We start from the raw sequence: 16,676 nt of genomic DNA, 5'->3' as shown, positions 1-16,676 counted from the left end.
GATGCAAGAGAGGACTATCAGGGGCTGCCCAGGTCTTAAACTAACATTGCTTGGCACAGTGTAGAGCCTGTTGAGCTCCCGTAGGGGTGGGATCAAACAAAGTTGAGTAGGTTTGAGATGGAAAGAAAGGAGTGGAGGTATAGGAGATCAAGAGTGTTGACCAAGCTATCAGAAAGAGACGGATTAGGATAGCACAGTGATAAGGGGTGACCATTGATTAAGACACTACCCTGGCCTTGTCAAGAGGGGATGGTACGCCTCTCAGCCTGGAGGCCCACCACAACGAAATACAGAGCTTGTCCTACCCCTGAGAAGGACAATGGTAGTTGAGAGGTCAGAAAGTGTTGCTGTGATCTTTTCCATTGCAGATACATGCTACAGTCTGAACCACCACATATATAAAAAGGGGGCCTCCGTTGATTTCCCAAATTTGTGCTATAGCCAACAAAACAGCAATCAACATGTGGTTGGCTAACTTTGCATGTGTTACTCCCAAAGTAAAAACTGCCTACATCACCTAGAAGAATTACAAAAGAGTCTAGTGGTAGGTGAATGCCTACTACCTTCAGAATAATATTGATAATCTCCACTCAAAAACGCTTAAATGTAGGCAAATGTCACCAGATATGCACCACAGATCCAATCTCCACACATCCCCTCCAGCACTGTGAGGAAACATTGGGGTACATCTTGTGCAATGCCTGACAGATAGGGGTCAATATAGTATTTTATATGAATTCTCCATAATAGTGAATACTGAGGATTTGGCTACCCTTTTCCATATATGCTCCCAGGATGCCTTGTAATTGTTCAGCCAAGTATCTCGTCCCATCGCTTCATATGGGTAAAGAGCTATCCGTGGTCGGTGTCGCCTTCATTCAAAATCTTATATACATTGGATACTTTACACATTGATGGAATAAATGATACTAATGTCTCAAAAGCCCTTCATTCTCTACTCCCTCCCATCTTAATCTGTGTTTGAGGTGTCCAATGATGTAGTTGTGTGTAGTGAAATCTCTCTGATTCCTGCAAGGAAAATGCTGTCTTGCACTGCTCAAATATAAGTGGCATAACCTATCCATATAGTTGGCGTGGTGTGTCGAGACCACCTTCACTCCATGCAACAAAAGTGCACCCGTTCAATCCAGGCGTAAAGCCAGTTTCCAAAAATAGGGGCTATAGGAGAGACCATCTCCCCAACAAAGACCTCCATTTCTCCAGGTCGTTAAAAAAAGACCCTCCAATGATCAGAACAGTTAGAACCATAGTGTGTCATGAGAGTGGGCTATATACATCCTCAGAAAACCAATCCTATCCGATTCCCACTAAAAGGGAAATTATATGTCGGTCCTAGGGGCAGTTTATATTAGGGGCGCAGGATTTAGTGAAGTTAATAGTATATCCCCAGATAGCTACAAATGTATTCAGTTCTTCAACTATCTGCAGCAAAGTGGACCTGGTGTTAGACATTGTAAAAAAAAGTTGGCAAATAATGCCAGCTTATGGGGGCTGTGCGGGGGGGGCGGGGAGGATGAGCCTATTCCCACCCCCTCAATGCTCAGGTTCTGCCTAATCATACAGGCCAGCGGCTCAAAGGCCAGAGCAAAAAGTAATGGATACTAAGGGGGTTCCACAGTAGATCCGGATAGGATCTGATAACCTTGTGTTCATTATGATGCATGCACTAAATAATTTGTGAAATTGGGGCATAGAACAGGTATTTCCAGTCAAAGCTGTTCAATGCTTTAATTGCGTCCAGAACCAGTAGGGCAAAGGGAGTTTTCTTTCTTATAAAAAAAATGAACAATATTCAGTATTCTATGGATATTGTCATGTGTCAGTCTATTGTGGATAAAGCCTGATCGGTCAGCATCTATTTCATGTGTTAGAAGTGGAGCCAGACGATTCACTAATACTTTCAAATAAATTCTCACATTATCGTTCAGAACTGCAATCAGCCTATATGCGTAGCCTTTCCTCCGGGTCCTTGCCCGGCTTAAGCAGTAAAGTAAGCGCTGAGCCTGACATTGAGGGGGTGACTGCGCCCATAATGAGGAAATGATTAAAGAGTGATATGAGGGGATAAAGCAGTTGGGCTGAGAACTTTGTATAGAGTTATGGAAACCCCCATCTGGGCCCGAAGCCTAACCAGTTGGCAGTGCTATTATTGCTTCCAGAACTTCTGCTTCAATCGGACACTCTAATGCAGGTCTGTCTACTTCTAAAAAAGTGGGGAGTCTAGGATGTCCAAGATACTCCTGCTGCGTGGATTGGGTAAATAATAAGCTTTGGGTAATAGGCTTTCTTGAAACAAGATCAGCAAGTGTAGACTAAGGATGAAACAAGCAACAAAGTCTTTTTAGATTTGCAAAGGTACTTCGGCAACATTCAGTGAACCATATGTTGACAGATTATAGGGAAAAGTGTAGCAGCGGGGTCCTACAGCAGTGTATTATGGGTCATGGGCAGTGTGGACATATTACAATATGAAGAAAACATCTTTCTTTCACGTCTTTTGGGTGTCATCCTCTTCTACGGATACATGTGTTATTCCTTTGGAAACCGGACTTGTCCACATTTTGGATACGCTCTGCTTGAAACCCATTCTGTTCTGATATTCTTTGTGGCAAAGTCGGGACGAGAGCGTAACCAAATTACTAATACACCATCTGATTTCCCTAGGGAACTGTGATGAAATAAGCTGGTTGGTCTAATCGGAACATATTTAAGGACAATGGGGCTGGGCCAGAGCTTCAAGTAATAAATGCAGCTAGTTAATCATGCACATTAAAAGATATATTCTTGCATCTTAACATCAGCAAATATTTGTTTCTTCCTGTGTACTCATGGTCCAAACATATCCAGGGAGTTGTGTGGGTGAAAGGAGGGGGCATGTGCCTTATGTGTATGTTTCCAAATTTTTGGGGAGTATTTCTACTCCCAATTTTTCTTTTTTGGGAGTATTTGCCTATTTTTAGGGAGTAAAAGGGGGTGATAGGGGGTCGATACACCTCTTATCTGTATGGCTGCATACAAAAAAAAAATGATACAAGAAAAATATGTATGACAGTTTAGCACTCCTTGTGACCAGGGTTGAATTCCCTTCCGCTGGATTAATCCAGGAATAGTGACATTATCATTCTGTTCCAACTAAGTTCTGTTCAGTGAATTAGAAAAGTATTTTCCAACCAGAGAGACCTTCTTGAAGAAATTACAAATGTCCTTTTTACCACAACTGGTTAATAGTTCAAACACATTGGTCCTCATTCCAAGTTTGCCAGTTTGCCAGTTTGGAATTAACAGTGCTGGTAGAACCGTACTGGACTGGCACACTACGAGTTCTGCAGGCGGGCAGAACGGCACCCGCCCGCAGAGATGCTCGAAAACACTTACACCATTACGACATGGTGCCGGTGTTTCCGCAGTCCCCATTCCCGTGGAGTCCTATCGGACTCCACGGGAATGGGGATTTACAGAATTACCGGCACCTGATTTACCGGACCACCGGGGAAGTAATGGGCCGGTAATTGCAGCAAGTCCAGTGCTGGTAATTCACTGCGGGTCCGGCGGCAGCCTGCCGGTTTTACCAGCACGACTAACCCCGGATTCGCAATGAGCCCCATTATCATCCACAATATCCCTTTCCAAGGACACTCGACTTTCTTCCAATACACAAGTTCCAAAACCTAAATGCAATTGTTCTGTTATCATAGAAAACCTCTTCTTGTCAAAATAACACATTATTCTTTTTCAATACTTCTTCTTGAGAATAACATTCTTTCATCAGCATGGCACACAACAACTTGCATTAATGTTATGATTTGTGAACATTGAATAAAGCATACAAATTCTTGTCATTCAAAAAAGGTTCCATCCGTAACTTTCTGCCACAAGGTTATCAAATTACCACCTTCTTTCCTGGTCCACTTCCCTGCCAGAACTAAATACTATAGGCCCTTTCCTGGTATATGCACCTTCTAGGAAGAATACTCCTACTACCAACTTTTTTGTTCGAGTATTCGCCACACTAGTCATCTGACTTGGTTTAACAATTTCTTGACTGCTGGCAAGGTGAGATACAAGCTTTTCCAGAACTATATCTCTTAGAAGGGTTCTTATGCCTTGGTTGTATTATTAAGAGTCTCTCACAACCTCTTGGCTGTTGGTAATGTTGGATATGAACGTTTCCATGAGGTGGTCCAATCTACTAGAGCTGTAGCGGTAATGGGCAATTGTGTTTAGAAACTTCCCCACTGGTACTTTGTCCAAAGTCTATTGACAGCCTTTTGGCTGTAGGCAATGCCAGTTCCAACATTTCCTCTCTGGGGGTTTGTCCAAAGACTTTCTTCTTTACCACTTATCTTTGTTTGTTTTCATTCATTAGTATTCATTAAATATGTTCTGCTTGGATTCATTAAGTGTTTGGTATTCAAAAACATTAAGTTGACACAACTTTCTTTCATGACGCTCCCCGGTGTCAGTATTCACTCTGAACACACACCGGTTCTTTTGCAGCAGCATCCGTCAGTTGTTGCAGATGTCAATCTGTCCCTTCTCTAGCCTCTGCGAGCCACAGTTAAGCGGTGCAGCGGTATCCGGGAGCAGTAGAAACTCTGATGATCTTCTGTGGCTTCCCCGGTCTGCTTAACATTGCTTCGGTAACTCGTCTTCCTTGCAGTTGGGATTCTCTTTAGTACGCTGTCTTCTGGTGTACATACTCTGCATTTCTTTGGATTTTCACCTTTTGGGGTGACATCTGCTAGCAGGCTTTTCTCCTTGGCTGCACCTGCACCGGGGATGGTTTGAGCTTCCTCTGCTACGCCTCGCGCACGGATCCAAACTACTGCTTCAACTTCGTCATGACAATGTCCTCTCCAGCTGGCTCTTACCCTGGGCTTTCAATATCCTGATCAGGAGCTCCAATTGGCAAAGACTACACTGCATCTTTGGATACACACACTTCTGAGTCGCCATGGCCTCAGAGTTCCTCTTCTTCGGCTGCAGTTAAGATCCTCACCGACCAGGGAAATAGCTTCAAGTCGAAACTGATCAGCGATATGAAAATTATAATGAACATCCAAACTCAAAGGACTTGCATTTAGCACCCACAGACTAAAAGAAAGATTCAACCAAACACTAACACGGTCATGCCGCCGGGTGCTTCAGGCACCCAGACGGTACAGGTCCACCACTGGAATAGGGCCCGAAAGATCCCATGGCGTTTGTATGACATGCAGTGCTGTAGTAACTAAATGACCCATCAACCCCAATGTCATTCCGCAGGTGGGCAAATCCAATCAAAACCCCAGAAGGAAACACATAAGCACTAAATAGGCAGCCAAGATGCAGAGCTTTTGTGAGGAATCCGGGGATGTCTTCAATTCTCCCCGAGGGGGAGCCCCTTCCCATGACGCCAGGGAGATGAGGACGCTAACCGATAGTCCATCTGGGGGTGGTACTCTGCGGGAGGTGGTCATGGGGGTTGTAAGAAGAAGCAGGATGGCGTGGATGCCTGAAGTCAAAACTGTCTTTATTGACATAAAACAAAAGAAACCAAAAATGAGAAGTTCCTTGTTATGAACTTCCAGACTTCATTTAGTCCTGTGCAGAAACGTTCTGCTGTAGCTCCTGAAATAAGGATGGTTAGGAGTACTTCTGGACCTAGTCTTCATATGCCCAATGGTGCTATGTGGCTGCTCTCTCCTCCAACCCTGATCTGTTTTGAAACAGAGCAAAGAAAATCCTGTTAGTCTGTTGGTGTCTACCTTATATGGGGGCTGGAGTGCTTGCAACCAATCAGCAGTACCTTTATCCCGTAGGTTATAAAAACCCAACCAAGCCCTGCCCCCTTCCTTCCATAATGAAGGATTACAATTCCCATGTCAACTGAAGGTATGAGTTTTTGTGAGGGAAAGTGCTCTGTGTTCGTATTGGGCTGAGCCACCGGTGCTGCTACCGTTAGATGACACCATTCTGCGTTCCCGCTGTGTTTGTGTCCAGGTGGTCTTCGTTGAAGTCTTTGTCCCAGGAGGGTTTTGGCACATGCAGACAGGTCTATTTCTCAGAGACGCTGTAGCCGGCTGTTGGGTCATGTTTTCCTGTGTCTGCTTCACCCAGGGCTTTTCTTTCAGCATCTGCCGCAGCTGTGGCTTTCCCGTATGTCACTGTACTAGTGCCTGGTGAGCGTTTGCAGCGGCTCCACCATTCGCCCTCGTCTGCCACAGTTTTCCCTTCCCTGATATCCGGGTCACTTGGGCCACCCACTCTGATATAGTCCTCACAGGGATAGACTCCCCTCTGCGGATCAAGGTAAACATCTCAGGAGAATGCGGCATGACCACTCCAGCTCAACACCTCCCTCAACATGTATACAACATTACATCTGGAGATGTCACTATCTACCTCTAACCTCTCTCCTTCTACCTCTATTCATTAGTGCCAAGTAGGAGGTACAGGGACGTGTTAATCACTCAAGTACTGGCACGAGCTTGCCACACGCAGTTCAGGAGGAAGAACATAAGAAACTGACAAAGGACTCATACAGCCAGATCAGACACGGCTGGCAACAATGTATAAAAAACAATAATGAACTACCGACAAAGAGGATCCCAGCGAGTGACTGCAGGTGCGCGGTGCGCCAAACAGGGGAGTTCGTGACCAGGAGCAGAGGAGCTCAGAAGACGCTGGCAGCCGGCCATGCATTGGTACAGAAGGGTTCACAGGAGCAGACCTGTGCAGAGGGTTGGCGAAGAGGCCAGAAGACACAGGCTACAGCGAGGAACTCTTTCCCGCCCGCGCAGCAGAAACCAGATGCCGGGGATGCACTGCTGATCGTTTACCGTCTCTGGAAACCCCAGGGGGCATGCCAAAATCCTGAGAGAGGTAAGGGTTGGCAAGGGAGATCCAGAGGGGAAGTGCAAGGGCCCTTTGAACTGGCTACATTTACGCTGCCGGGACTGACAGCCTAGAACCATCTCTTCCTCGTCACAGTGGCCATGTCAAATCCACTGGCCACCAGGGAAGGGTCAATGACCACTACCAGCAGCAAGAGAATCACAGAGGGAGATTCCCTTGTCACAGTGTTCAGGTCAAACCCACTGGCAGTGGAAGGATAGCAAACCAAGCAGGGCACATTGGGGAAGCGGGGGTCGAGGACACTACCACTATATGAACTTATTGTTGGTAAGACTAACAGCACAAGAGAAGCCAGGGGAATTGAGTCATTCCCCCTGGTGTTGTTGAACTGGAAACCATGTGGAAAGAGACCAGGGGAAGGGAGTCATTCCCCCTGGTTGTGTTTAACTCTGAAGCCAAGATACCAGAAGAAGGCAGTCCTTCCCCTGGAAACCAAAAGCTACAAAGGCTTTCTGCTGATACAGAGTGTTAAAGAAATAAGCAGTTTGTCTACCAGGGAGAAGTGTTTGAATGTTGCCATTAATGTTGTTGGAGAACCGTTTTGACCTAGGGAAGGGATACATTTACCCAAGAAGAAACCACAACCTGTAAGTAAACTTGTCATCCCCAGTCCAGAAGAAGGGAGTCATTCTTCTGGACTAAAAGGTTCTACTTTATCTCTAGTTTATTTGTAAGTGTAAGGGACAGAAGTCAAGTTTTGACACAGGGTGGTGGACTATTGATTTACACCAACATTCTGACAACACCATTAGCATTTTAGTTGAGGCACGGAAGCCACTCAGAGAAGGGGAAAGTTTAAGTGTTCTCTTTATTTTCTGAAACAATCCAAGCCTATAGCACTAACCCTTACACTTCTCAACTGGTGTTCAGAGTTTGGCTTGCTTCATGGCAAAGGGCGTTTTCCTGATCTCTGTTTCTGACCTGCTCTTTACCCTTCCTTCTGGCTCCCGTTTCATCCTCGTTCTAGTCTTATCCCTGGATTTGCTTTCCTTCCTGGACCCTTCTCTCTGCACCGGAGTGGATTTTCCCTTTGGATTCAGTGGAAATTACCCTTTCAAACTGACCCTTTGGATTGCTAGCTGGATTTTGGTTTTGAACTGGTCTTGGCTTGAGATTGGAATTACTTTCTACTGATTTCAGAATTGACCTGTTTTCTGGATTGCTTTTGGATTACATATTGCCCTGAAACTTCCCTAAGAGATCCTCACTGAGTGTTTCACCCCCATGGCTGCTGTTCCAACTTAGCATCTAGGTAGACGCACACTGTATCTACATCATACAGTTATTGTGTTAAGTAGACCGACACATGTTAAGGTAAGGAGTTGCTGTGATCTCCCCATAGTAGAGATCTGTTTTCCTGTTGTCTTTTCCTACAGCTTACCTCCAGACCGTTTGCCTAAATCTATGGTGCAGTTATAGTCTTCCTTCATCCGGCCCGCAAGGTTGTGAGGAAGGTCTTAGCCTCTCTCTACTATGGGTTCTGTACATTGAGACAGGAGCTTTGCAGAACACTTATGCTGAGAAACCTGGCATCTGAAGATTGGTGGGAAGGGGACAAACTTGTACAACAGGCTCGGTTTTCTGTATGGAAGATGCCACAGTCATTTACAAGGGTCTCCTCATTCGAGCCGGTGTACAGATGGAACCCATGAGCTCTACTGTCGCAATTTGTTCCCTTCGCTCTTGTTCCCACCAGTAGGGGGCATTATTTGGGGACTGTTCCTTTTTGGACTTATCTTCCAAACCCTAATACAAAGTACTGTGCTGATCTGGGAGCTCCAACCCCATATTTTCCATTTAATTTCCCTTCCAGATCCATTTCCGGTTTTTGGACGCCAGTATGCTTTTTAGTCAAAAGACTAAGCATCACATCTGAAGCGTGTGATCGTTGGACAGCTTTAAAAGCCTGAGTTTGCTTCACTTGAGCGCCGGTCAATGTTGCAGTGTTCCGGTTTGTGGCCGGTCCCTCGTTACTGGGTTTTATGCTTAGGTTCTAGTACCTAATTTCTTGTTCCTGGATATTTAATTTACTGTTCTTATTGGTAGCTTGCCAGTGATTTCCTTTTCCTGTGCATTCCAGTTTGTGTTCTATATTTCTTTTTATCTTGGCCCGTTCTGCAGCGTACCCTTGATCATTTAGACACCGTTCATTGAGAGAATTCCTATTTTTGTACCATTTGTTCCCTTTCCTTCCTTGGGTGAGCAGGATTTGGGCGTGTACATTGGTTTTCCTTGCTCCAGTTCCGTGATTTCATATTTGAGTCTTTTCCTGGTTTTCCCTGGTAGGCCTCTCGTGGTTGTCTATTGGTTGTTAGGTGTGGTGTGCTGTTGTGTCCAGCTCCTGTGTCAATGCCTAGGTTTTCCTCACTGCTCTGTAAGCACTATTCCTACTTGTCCCTTGTCAGGAGTCCGATGTATAAAATCCTCCTTTCCTGTTCGTGGGATTCTAACATTCCACGTGGTGTTTCTCATCCTTGTGAGTATGGTCTTTAAGTTATCTGATACAATAATAGTTATCTGACTCCACAGGAAGAGTTGGCCAAGGTGGGCTTGCCCCCAGATGCCCCTACAACTCTTCCAAACACTGTAAATGTGTTTGAAAATGGTAGCTTTGCGTGCTCAGTGCTCCAGTCCCCTTTCCTCCTTCCCCCCTCGTTCCCCAGCCCAATTCCACCTCCCAACCCTCCCCCCTGCACCCTGATTGGTCTCTTGGCCACATATCATGAACCCTCCCAGGGCAGCCCTCTGCCCGGCAACCCCTGTGGCTAAGGGCCCCAAGGCCAAGGGCAGCTCAAACATTGGCGGCTCCAAGATGTGTCTGCAGGTGTCAGCAGGGGCAGCCAGTGAAGCCAGTAGTCAACAGACACAAACAAAAACTATAATTGTGGCATGGGTGGGGAGTAGAGCAATTACTTTACTCCAGAAAACCCCTGCCACTCTATCTCACCTCCCAACAACATAGACTGCCACAATATTAGCATGTCCACACCTGGATAGACTTTGTCTAGCCTGCGTCGCATCTAGATAGGACTTTGAATGTTAACATGCCCGCACTTAGATAGAATTGTGAACATTAGCATGCGCAGCATCCAGAAAGGATTTTATTGAAGGATTGTATGCCCGCGCCTAGATGAAACTTGAATGTTAGCATGTGCCACACTTAGAACTGAACACTAGCCTGCACCGCATCTAGATAAGATTGTGAAGGTCAACTAGTGCCCCACTTAGACAAAACTGTGAATGTTAATTAGCATGCTAAAGGTAACCCACTAACCAATATAAGCTCAAACTCTGCATACCTATCCACGCACTTCACAACACTGCAACAACACATATGCGGAGCAACAGCACACGCGGACTTGCACCGATCCAATACCCGCACCAAAGCTCAGCACCCGGTGTATACCGAGTTGAAGCTGCCAACAGAACACCACTCCCCTCACTATCCTACTCCCTCTTCACCTTACTAACCCATTCCACCTTTTCGTTTACAGATCCGCCAGAGCGCCTGGGGACCAATTCCGTTGGTGACGGTGCACAGTACAAATACCTTTAACATTTAACATAAATATAATACCATCAAGAGTGTCAGCTCACAGACTAGGCAACTGCTTGTCCTGTAGATGGGTTTAGCATTGACAGTATCTTTCACAGCAATTGTGGGTGAGGAGTGTGACCAATCTAGCGATATATGGCCACTGACTCTTGTGAGGGAAGCTTCTCTTCTGTGTCCCGGGAAGACCAGAAGCTACCTGACACCGAGCCTGGGGGTGGCACTCTGTGGAAACTAGACTCCAGAGTTCGGATAATAGATCAACAATCTGGCAATCCTAAATCCCCATGATACACATACACCTTTAGAACCCTCTAGTATGGCCTATTGTAAAGTAGAGGAAGATACCACTGGCTTTCCAGCCAAATGTTTTGTTTGTCTCCCCTCACCAATCATCCCCCCGACCCCATTTAAGTACCGAGACGAGGAAGAGAGATGGAGCAATGAAGATGCCTAGAAGCTGTAAGCCAACTCTGTGTTCTAATCTTTGGAAGCTTTTGACTAATGCCGGGAATTTCACAAAACTCAATGGAGCCTTATGCAAAATCCCAGTGCCATCAATGCCAGACTTTACCAAGGAATTAAATTCTATAAACCTGCATTTCCTCTGTTAGCCTTGTAGCAGTCTAATCACAAGTCCAGAAGGGTGAGGAAAAACTGATCATCAACATCAGTCAGAAGCTCTTCCCAAGAGAGAACTACTTTATTGTGGATCTGGAAAGCCTTGCTATAAGTGGGCAGTATACATTTTATGATATTACCTCACAGGAAGGCAGTTCAAAATGATGACCTAGCACACATTAGTGTGGCTATTTAGCATTAAAGATACTAATCCATGCATATTCAGGTGGTGCTTGGCCTTACATTTTGCTTTAATGTGAACAATGGCAGGGGCCAGAAAGGCAAATGTCGATGTTCACTGTCAATATCCTCAGCCAGTTAACAGACAGGTTGAGCAAGACCAGGAAGAGTTAGCAGAAAGAGTGTAGTTGTGACACAGGGTCAGTACCCTAGCCTTGTCAAGATGGGACAGGAACTTCTCTCAGCTGGGTGTTGGAGGCCTACCAGGAATAAATACAGAGTGAGTCGTGCCCGTGAAAAGAATGGTGGAAGTTAGGAGGGCCCCCAATGCCTGTCTCGGCCCCGTGCCACTTTATGAGCAGTAAACCTTTGTTTCAAGCCATACCCAACAAGCAAGATGCTGCCAGTGTGTTTTTTTCCAGTCAGGTAACACAACACTGGGGAAGCATCAGAAACCAGTCATCCAGTGCTGCATGGCAGCTGCAGAGAGGCCTGGACCCTGAATGCTCCAGTGTTCTTTATTCTGCCACCTGAGGAAAAGAACCAGTGCAGAGAGGGGGAACTTGGTAACACCAACACTAGGTGGAGGACTTGCACTGAATAATGCTGCAAAACAGTAGCAGTGAACACTAACAGCTGCCGACCATCACCAGAGACCACTGAGGACTACAATGAAGGACATCAACCCTCACAACCTTAGGAAACCAGAAACAACATGAACAGGGACATTCAACTTCCAAGGCAGCCATTTCCATTTCAATGCGGGCCCATGCGCAGCAAGTGTGCAGGGCTTTGCTGACTATTTGTAAGGTTTACTATGTTTAACACTTCTGGATGGGGAAGACCTTGACAGATTGGCCGTGGCCAGTGATCCAATGGAGAGACGAGGGAGCATATAAGGAATAGCAGGAAACAGCAATTTGTGGGATACTTTGTGATGTAAGAGGAGAAGGAGGTGGCAGACTAATACCAGCAAAGGAAGGAGCAGAGGACTGTAGAGGTGATTTCCAGAGAAGGTGAGGTATTAGGACCGTGTCTGAATAACAGTTGGGCCGAGTCGTGTGGCGAAGAGAGCAGTAGAACGGACTGAGCAGCAGTGCGGTGGTGGGGTAGCAGTAGAGTGGAGGAAGCAGCAGTGCGGTGGAGGAAGGAGAAGTAGCAAGGGGTGGGGGTAACATCAAAGGTTGAGGCAGGGCCTAGAAAGTATGAGACACAATGGAGAGATGGAGGAGAATAAAGGAGAGAGAGTACAGACGATGGACATGGAGAGGGAGTATAGAGAGAGCGGTAAGGAAGGAAGAGGAAAGGGGGAGCATGAGAGAAAAACACTGCATTAAACATGGTGTCTTCATGGCATAATCCCATACTCCATTAGTACACTAACAACTTCAGAGTGTAGGGAAAGCTAGAAAGCCCCAGAGGGAGATTAGTTAAATAAGGCCTTTAGGTTGACATCACAGCTTATTTCTCTCATTAGTGCACCAAGGGTGAAACAATCAATATCTACTAACCAAGGACGCCTGGGTGCTTTGAGACGAGCGAGAGAGACTGCCACATTGAAAGTTCAACAAAAGCCCTTGAGCAGTCCTTGAACGCTGAAGTGTTGCTTGAGCCATTTGTGACATTAGGAAAATAATTACATTCATGTTTAACAGCAATAGAGAATATTGATATTTAAGAGATAAAGGTACAGTATTCAGTGCCACATAGCGGTGGAAGAGGGCGGGGTGTAAGTATCTAAAACCTGCCAGGAGGGAATTCAGAGCTTCATAGTTTAGTAGTAAATTCAGCTTCCAGGTGTGCAATATCTTTAGGTTTATGCTGCAGCATAATATTTTTAGATTCCATTTTTTACAAAATGTATAATTATCTATTGGTTAGACTATAGCAATGTGCTACTAGAGCTGAATGCCACTTCCCAGCAGGTCTAATCTTGAAATTGTTGTAAAATAGTCTGTTAATGTCACATTTTACATCACTGAATGAAAAACTAATTCAATTGGTGAGGCAATAGATGAATAAAAGTCAAGGTCGATAGGAAGATGCATTGGGTGGCCATAATGGAAAGTGGTTGCTGCTACTGGTAAATTTAAATGAAGAAAGAAGCAGCATTTAAACCCAGAAACAAATGTTAAACTTTCTCTGGTGTGGGTTGCACAATAGAATGTTGTATACCAGAGAGAAATCTTAAAATGGACACGTACATTGCAGAAAGCAGATGTCTGAATTACGTTTTTTAGAACAAACCAATTTGCAAATGCGTGCATGTATCCATGTATTTACAAGATTTACAAAGTGCAAACATAGCTCAGAATAAAAGGAGCACTGCAAGGATTACAAGTGGCTGGAGCTGGAAAGGATTTTAGGAGAATGGAAGAGGGGCCGCTCCCGAAGTGAGAAAATAGAGCAATCAGATTTCGCAATGAGCATAAAGTCTGAAACCTGCATGAAAAACATTGCAGCATAGTATACCTGTGAGAGAGGATAATCTTTTTCATGTTGTCTGCCATGAGGAAGTTATAAAATCTCCGGCATTGATCCCACTGTAGAAAGGTTTCCTGGGCCCTAAAATGTAAACAGAGGACATGCTTTAATAAACACAAGTGCGCACAACCTAAAGGAGCAATTTGAGAACAGAAATGTACACAACATTATCTAGAGCTATACATGTCAAATCTCCTGGGAAGTGCTTGAGTTTTGAAACTTTTGAAGACTGATCATCATGTCTGCACAACCACTTAGATGGCTGCAAGCGGATGAGCCAGAGTGATGAAAAGAGGTGAGCCCCAGAGGAAAGAACTGCAAGTACAATGTCTTGCTCTTCTTTTGGAGGCAAAATTGGGCTTGTATGCCTCGCGACCTTCATGTGGCTAGCAGTAGGAGAAGGGCCTCTGCCAACATGTGTGAGGAAACGAAACGGCTGTTGTACTTCGCAGGGTGACACAAATACACTTCTCAGAATGGTACCGGTGGGCAGCTTTATGTTGGGCTTTGAATCCAAATGGCCTAGCTAGGTGAAGGTCTCTACCACCTAGCTTCTAGACTGCCATCATCACACGCATGATATGGTTTCTGAAGCAGAGGCATTAGAGAGGGTCAAGTCCCAGTACAGACTCGCTCAGCGGTAGACACACTTAGCAGATTCCATCCATCCCACTCAAGTTTCCACACATCATTATTTATGTTTAATTATTTAGCACGTCATCCCATACAGGTCAATGTCATTTTTAGATCCAAGTGGAGGCCCTATTGATCTGTTGAAAGACATGCCTTCCACGAGGATTGAGGCCTGGAAACGTTGTCAAACAGTTCCCATTGTGGCCTGCAGGTTCACATGGTAGTTCTGCGGAACAAGATACGGAAATGTGCAAAAAAGCAGCATATTCCAATCCTGTTCTGGTCCACCCACCATAAGCAGCTTGAGCGGGGCCCAAAGAAGGGGCCAACTCCCCCTCAAAGGGACCTGAGGACTTCAACTGAGTGTATCGAGCCGTGCCTGTGTGTTTAACTGGAACAAAACTGCAGAATTGGTCCAAGGGTTAGTGGTGGCATACAGACCCAGCATGGGTGCGGGCCAAGCCCAGTGGCCAAACAGCTGGCTTGGGTGTGCCCAGAGTAAGGGATGGTGAAAGGACATTGGATATTTCTACAGGTAGCTTGGGGATGCCTGTGGCATGGCCAAAGGACATGGCTTAGGTATTGGCAACGTATAGAAGAAACACATATCAGCAAAAAACTAAAATTTGGTTAAAAAGGGACGCATGTTGGAATGTGCCTTACAAAAACCTTTGAAATGTAGTGAAAATAACTGGTAAAGGGCCATTATGTTTGAAGTATTGCAATGCAAACCAAAACCCTATACATTCAAAGGTTATTGTTCCTATAGCACTAACTTTGGGACATGAGGAACAAAATGAGCCAAACGTTAAGGAGCGGAACCTCAAACTTTTATTGCGTACTTTTAAATTCGCTTTTGAGACCCAACACAAAACAACGCAGTGCAAAGCAAAGTCAAAGTTATGGGTGCTTTAGGAACTATAAGTGCCACATTTCTGTAATTATGTTATTATGAGCTGAAGTGCAACATCCCTTTAACCAATATATTTTTCGCTGAAATATATATTTGAAGCAGCGGCCAGAACGTTCGATCGAAAGGATATTGTGCTCTGATATAGCAAAATGTTTCTATTTCTAGAGTGAGGCTCACATTACGCTTTTTCTTACTCTTTCACTCAAGCAGCAATAGTTTCAAACATTTAAACTGAACATTTCCAGGAACCCACGGAAACGCCCGCTATTCAACATTTGATCCTGTAGACCAAACATATCTCCCTTTCCACATGAAGTGCCACCGCTCAAGCAGCAGATTGGAGTACCTTTCCAACTGTCCCAGTTGACTTGATTTATGCGAGGTAGTTTCTCACTGAGAAGAGTTTAAATTGTGAGGTGATCCCCCGATTCACGTGGGGCTTTAGAAACACGTAATTGTGGGGTTTGTTTCAGTCATTAGGGAGTCAGGGTGTCACGTTGTGGGTGCTGGGGCTCGGTCACGGTCTCTGAGGCAGCTTGGGCTGGAATGCTGTTACAATTGCAAACATCGGGGGCAGTCATCAAGCAGGAAGTGGGCCGCAGACTACCGCTAACAAGTAACAAGTAAGCCCAATCAGGGGCATATGTTGACATGATACGATGCTCACTGAAGCCGAGAAGGCCATCGCCTCAGTTCCAGTCCCCACAAGGGCCCATCACACAACAGCTCTTGCTGACTCTTAGTGAGTATTGGGTAGCCAAAGCAAGTGTGCTTGTGCACTAGAGACACAAAGGCAGAGAGAACAGTGATTGCTTAGAACTTCGAGCTGATGGACTGAGCATTGGGTGTTCAAAAATAAATTTAAAATAATCACCAGTGAGGCATTGTCCAAAAGCAGTATGAAGTGTCAGGTAATGTACTCTGACCAGGAGTAGTCAGAGGAAGAAGGTCAGTCTGAGCAGGCCATATTGCCAGTTTCCAAAAAATCTTTTGGGTCTCTAGAGAACATGATCCACAATGTGGCCACCAAGATACTATCCATTTTACAACTGCGGCTGGCCATTATGGAGGGACAAAGCAAAAACAAAGAGGTGATGGCTGGAAGGTTTAGAATGAATCTTATCCTGTGGCATTGCTCTGGGCAACCCTCCAGACCGTCGTTTTTTGCCTGCCAAGCCATTACAAAAGGGGAAAGACCATATGCAAATCAGGCTTAGTCCCACCCCAAAAGGGGCAGTCCAGCCCGAACTGCTAGGTCGCATCCCTTCTGCATGAGACCACAAGCAATCCCCAAACATGTTTCAGCCTTGTTGGGCCTCTCAGTGAGGAGTAGCTTGGGTCTCTAGGCCCAGCAGGCATGGGACCCACGTGTGG

General features: G+C 45.4%; 1 protein-coding gene across 1 annotated transcript in view; it reads right to left on the bottom strand.

Moving 5' to 3' along the window:
* ABHD2 (abhydrolase domain containing 2, acylglycerol lipase) overlaps positions 1–16,676 on the bottom strand; it is a 491,761-nt gene that overhangs the window by 221,019 nt on the left and 254,066 nt on the right. The window contains exon 7 of the mRNA XM_069624300.1: positions 13,745–13,837. Within this exon, the coding sequence (XP_069480401.1) occupies positions 13,745–13,837 (93 nt within the window). The remainder of the gene's footprint in view (positions 1–13,744; positions 13,838–16,676) is intronic.

Source organism: Ambystoma mexicanum, chromosome 11 (assembly GCF_040938575.1).
Source record: "Ambystoma mexicanum isolate Mex_15411 chromosome 11, UKY_AmexF1_1, whole genome shotgun sequence".
Lineage (NCBI taxonomy): Eukaryota > Metazoa > Chordata > Amphibia > Caudata > Ambystomatidae > Ambystoma > Ambystoma mexicanum.
The sequence above is the reverse complement of the archived record's forward strand: the minus strand, read 5'-3'. Positions and strand labels throughout refer to the sequence as shown.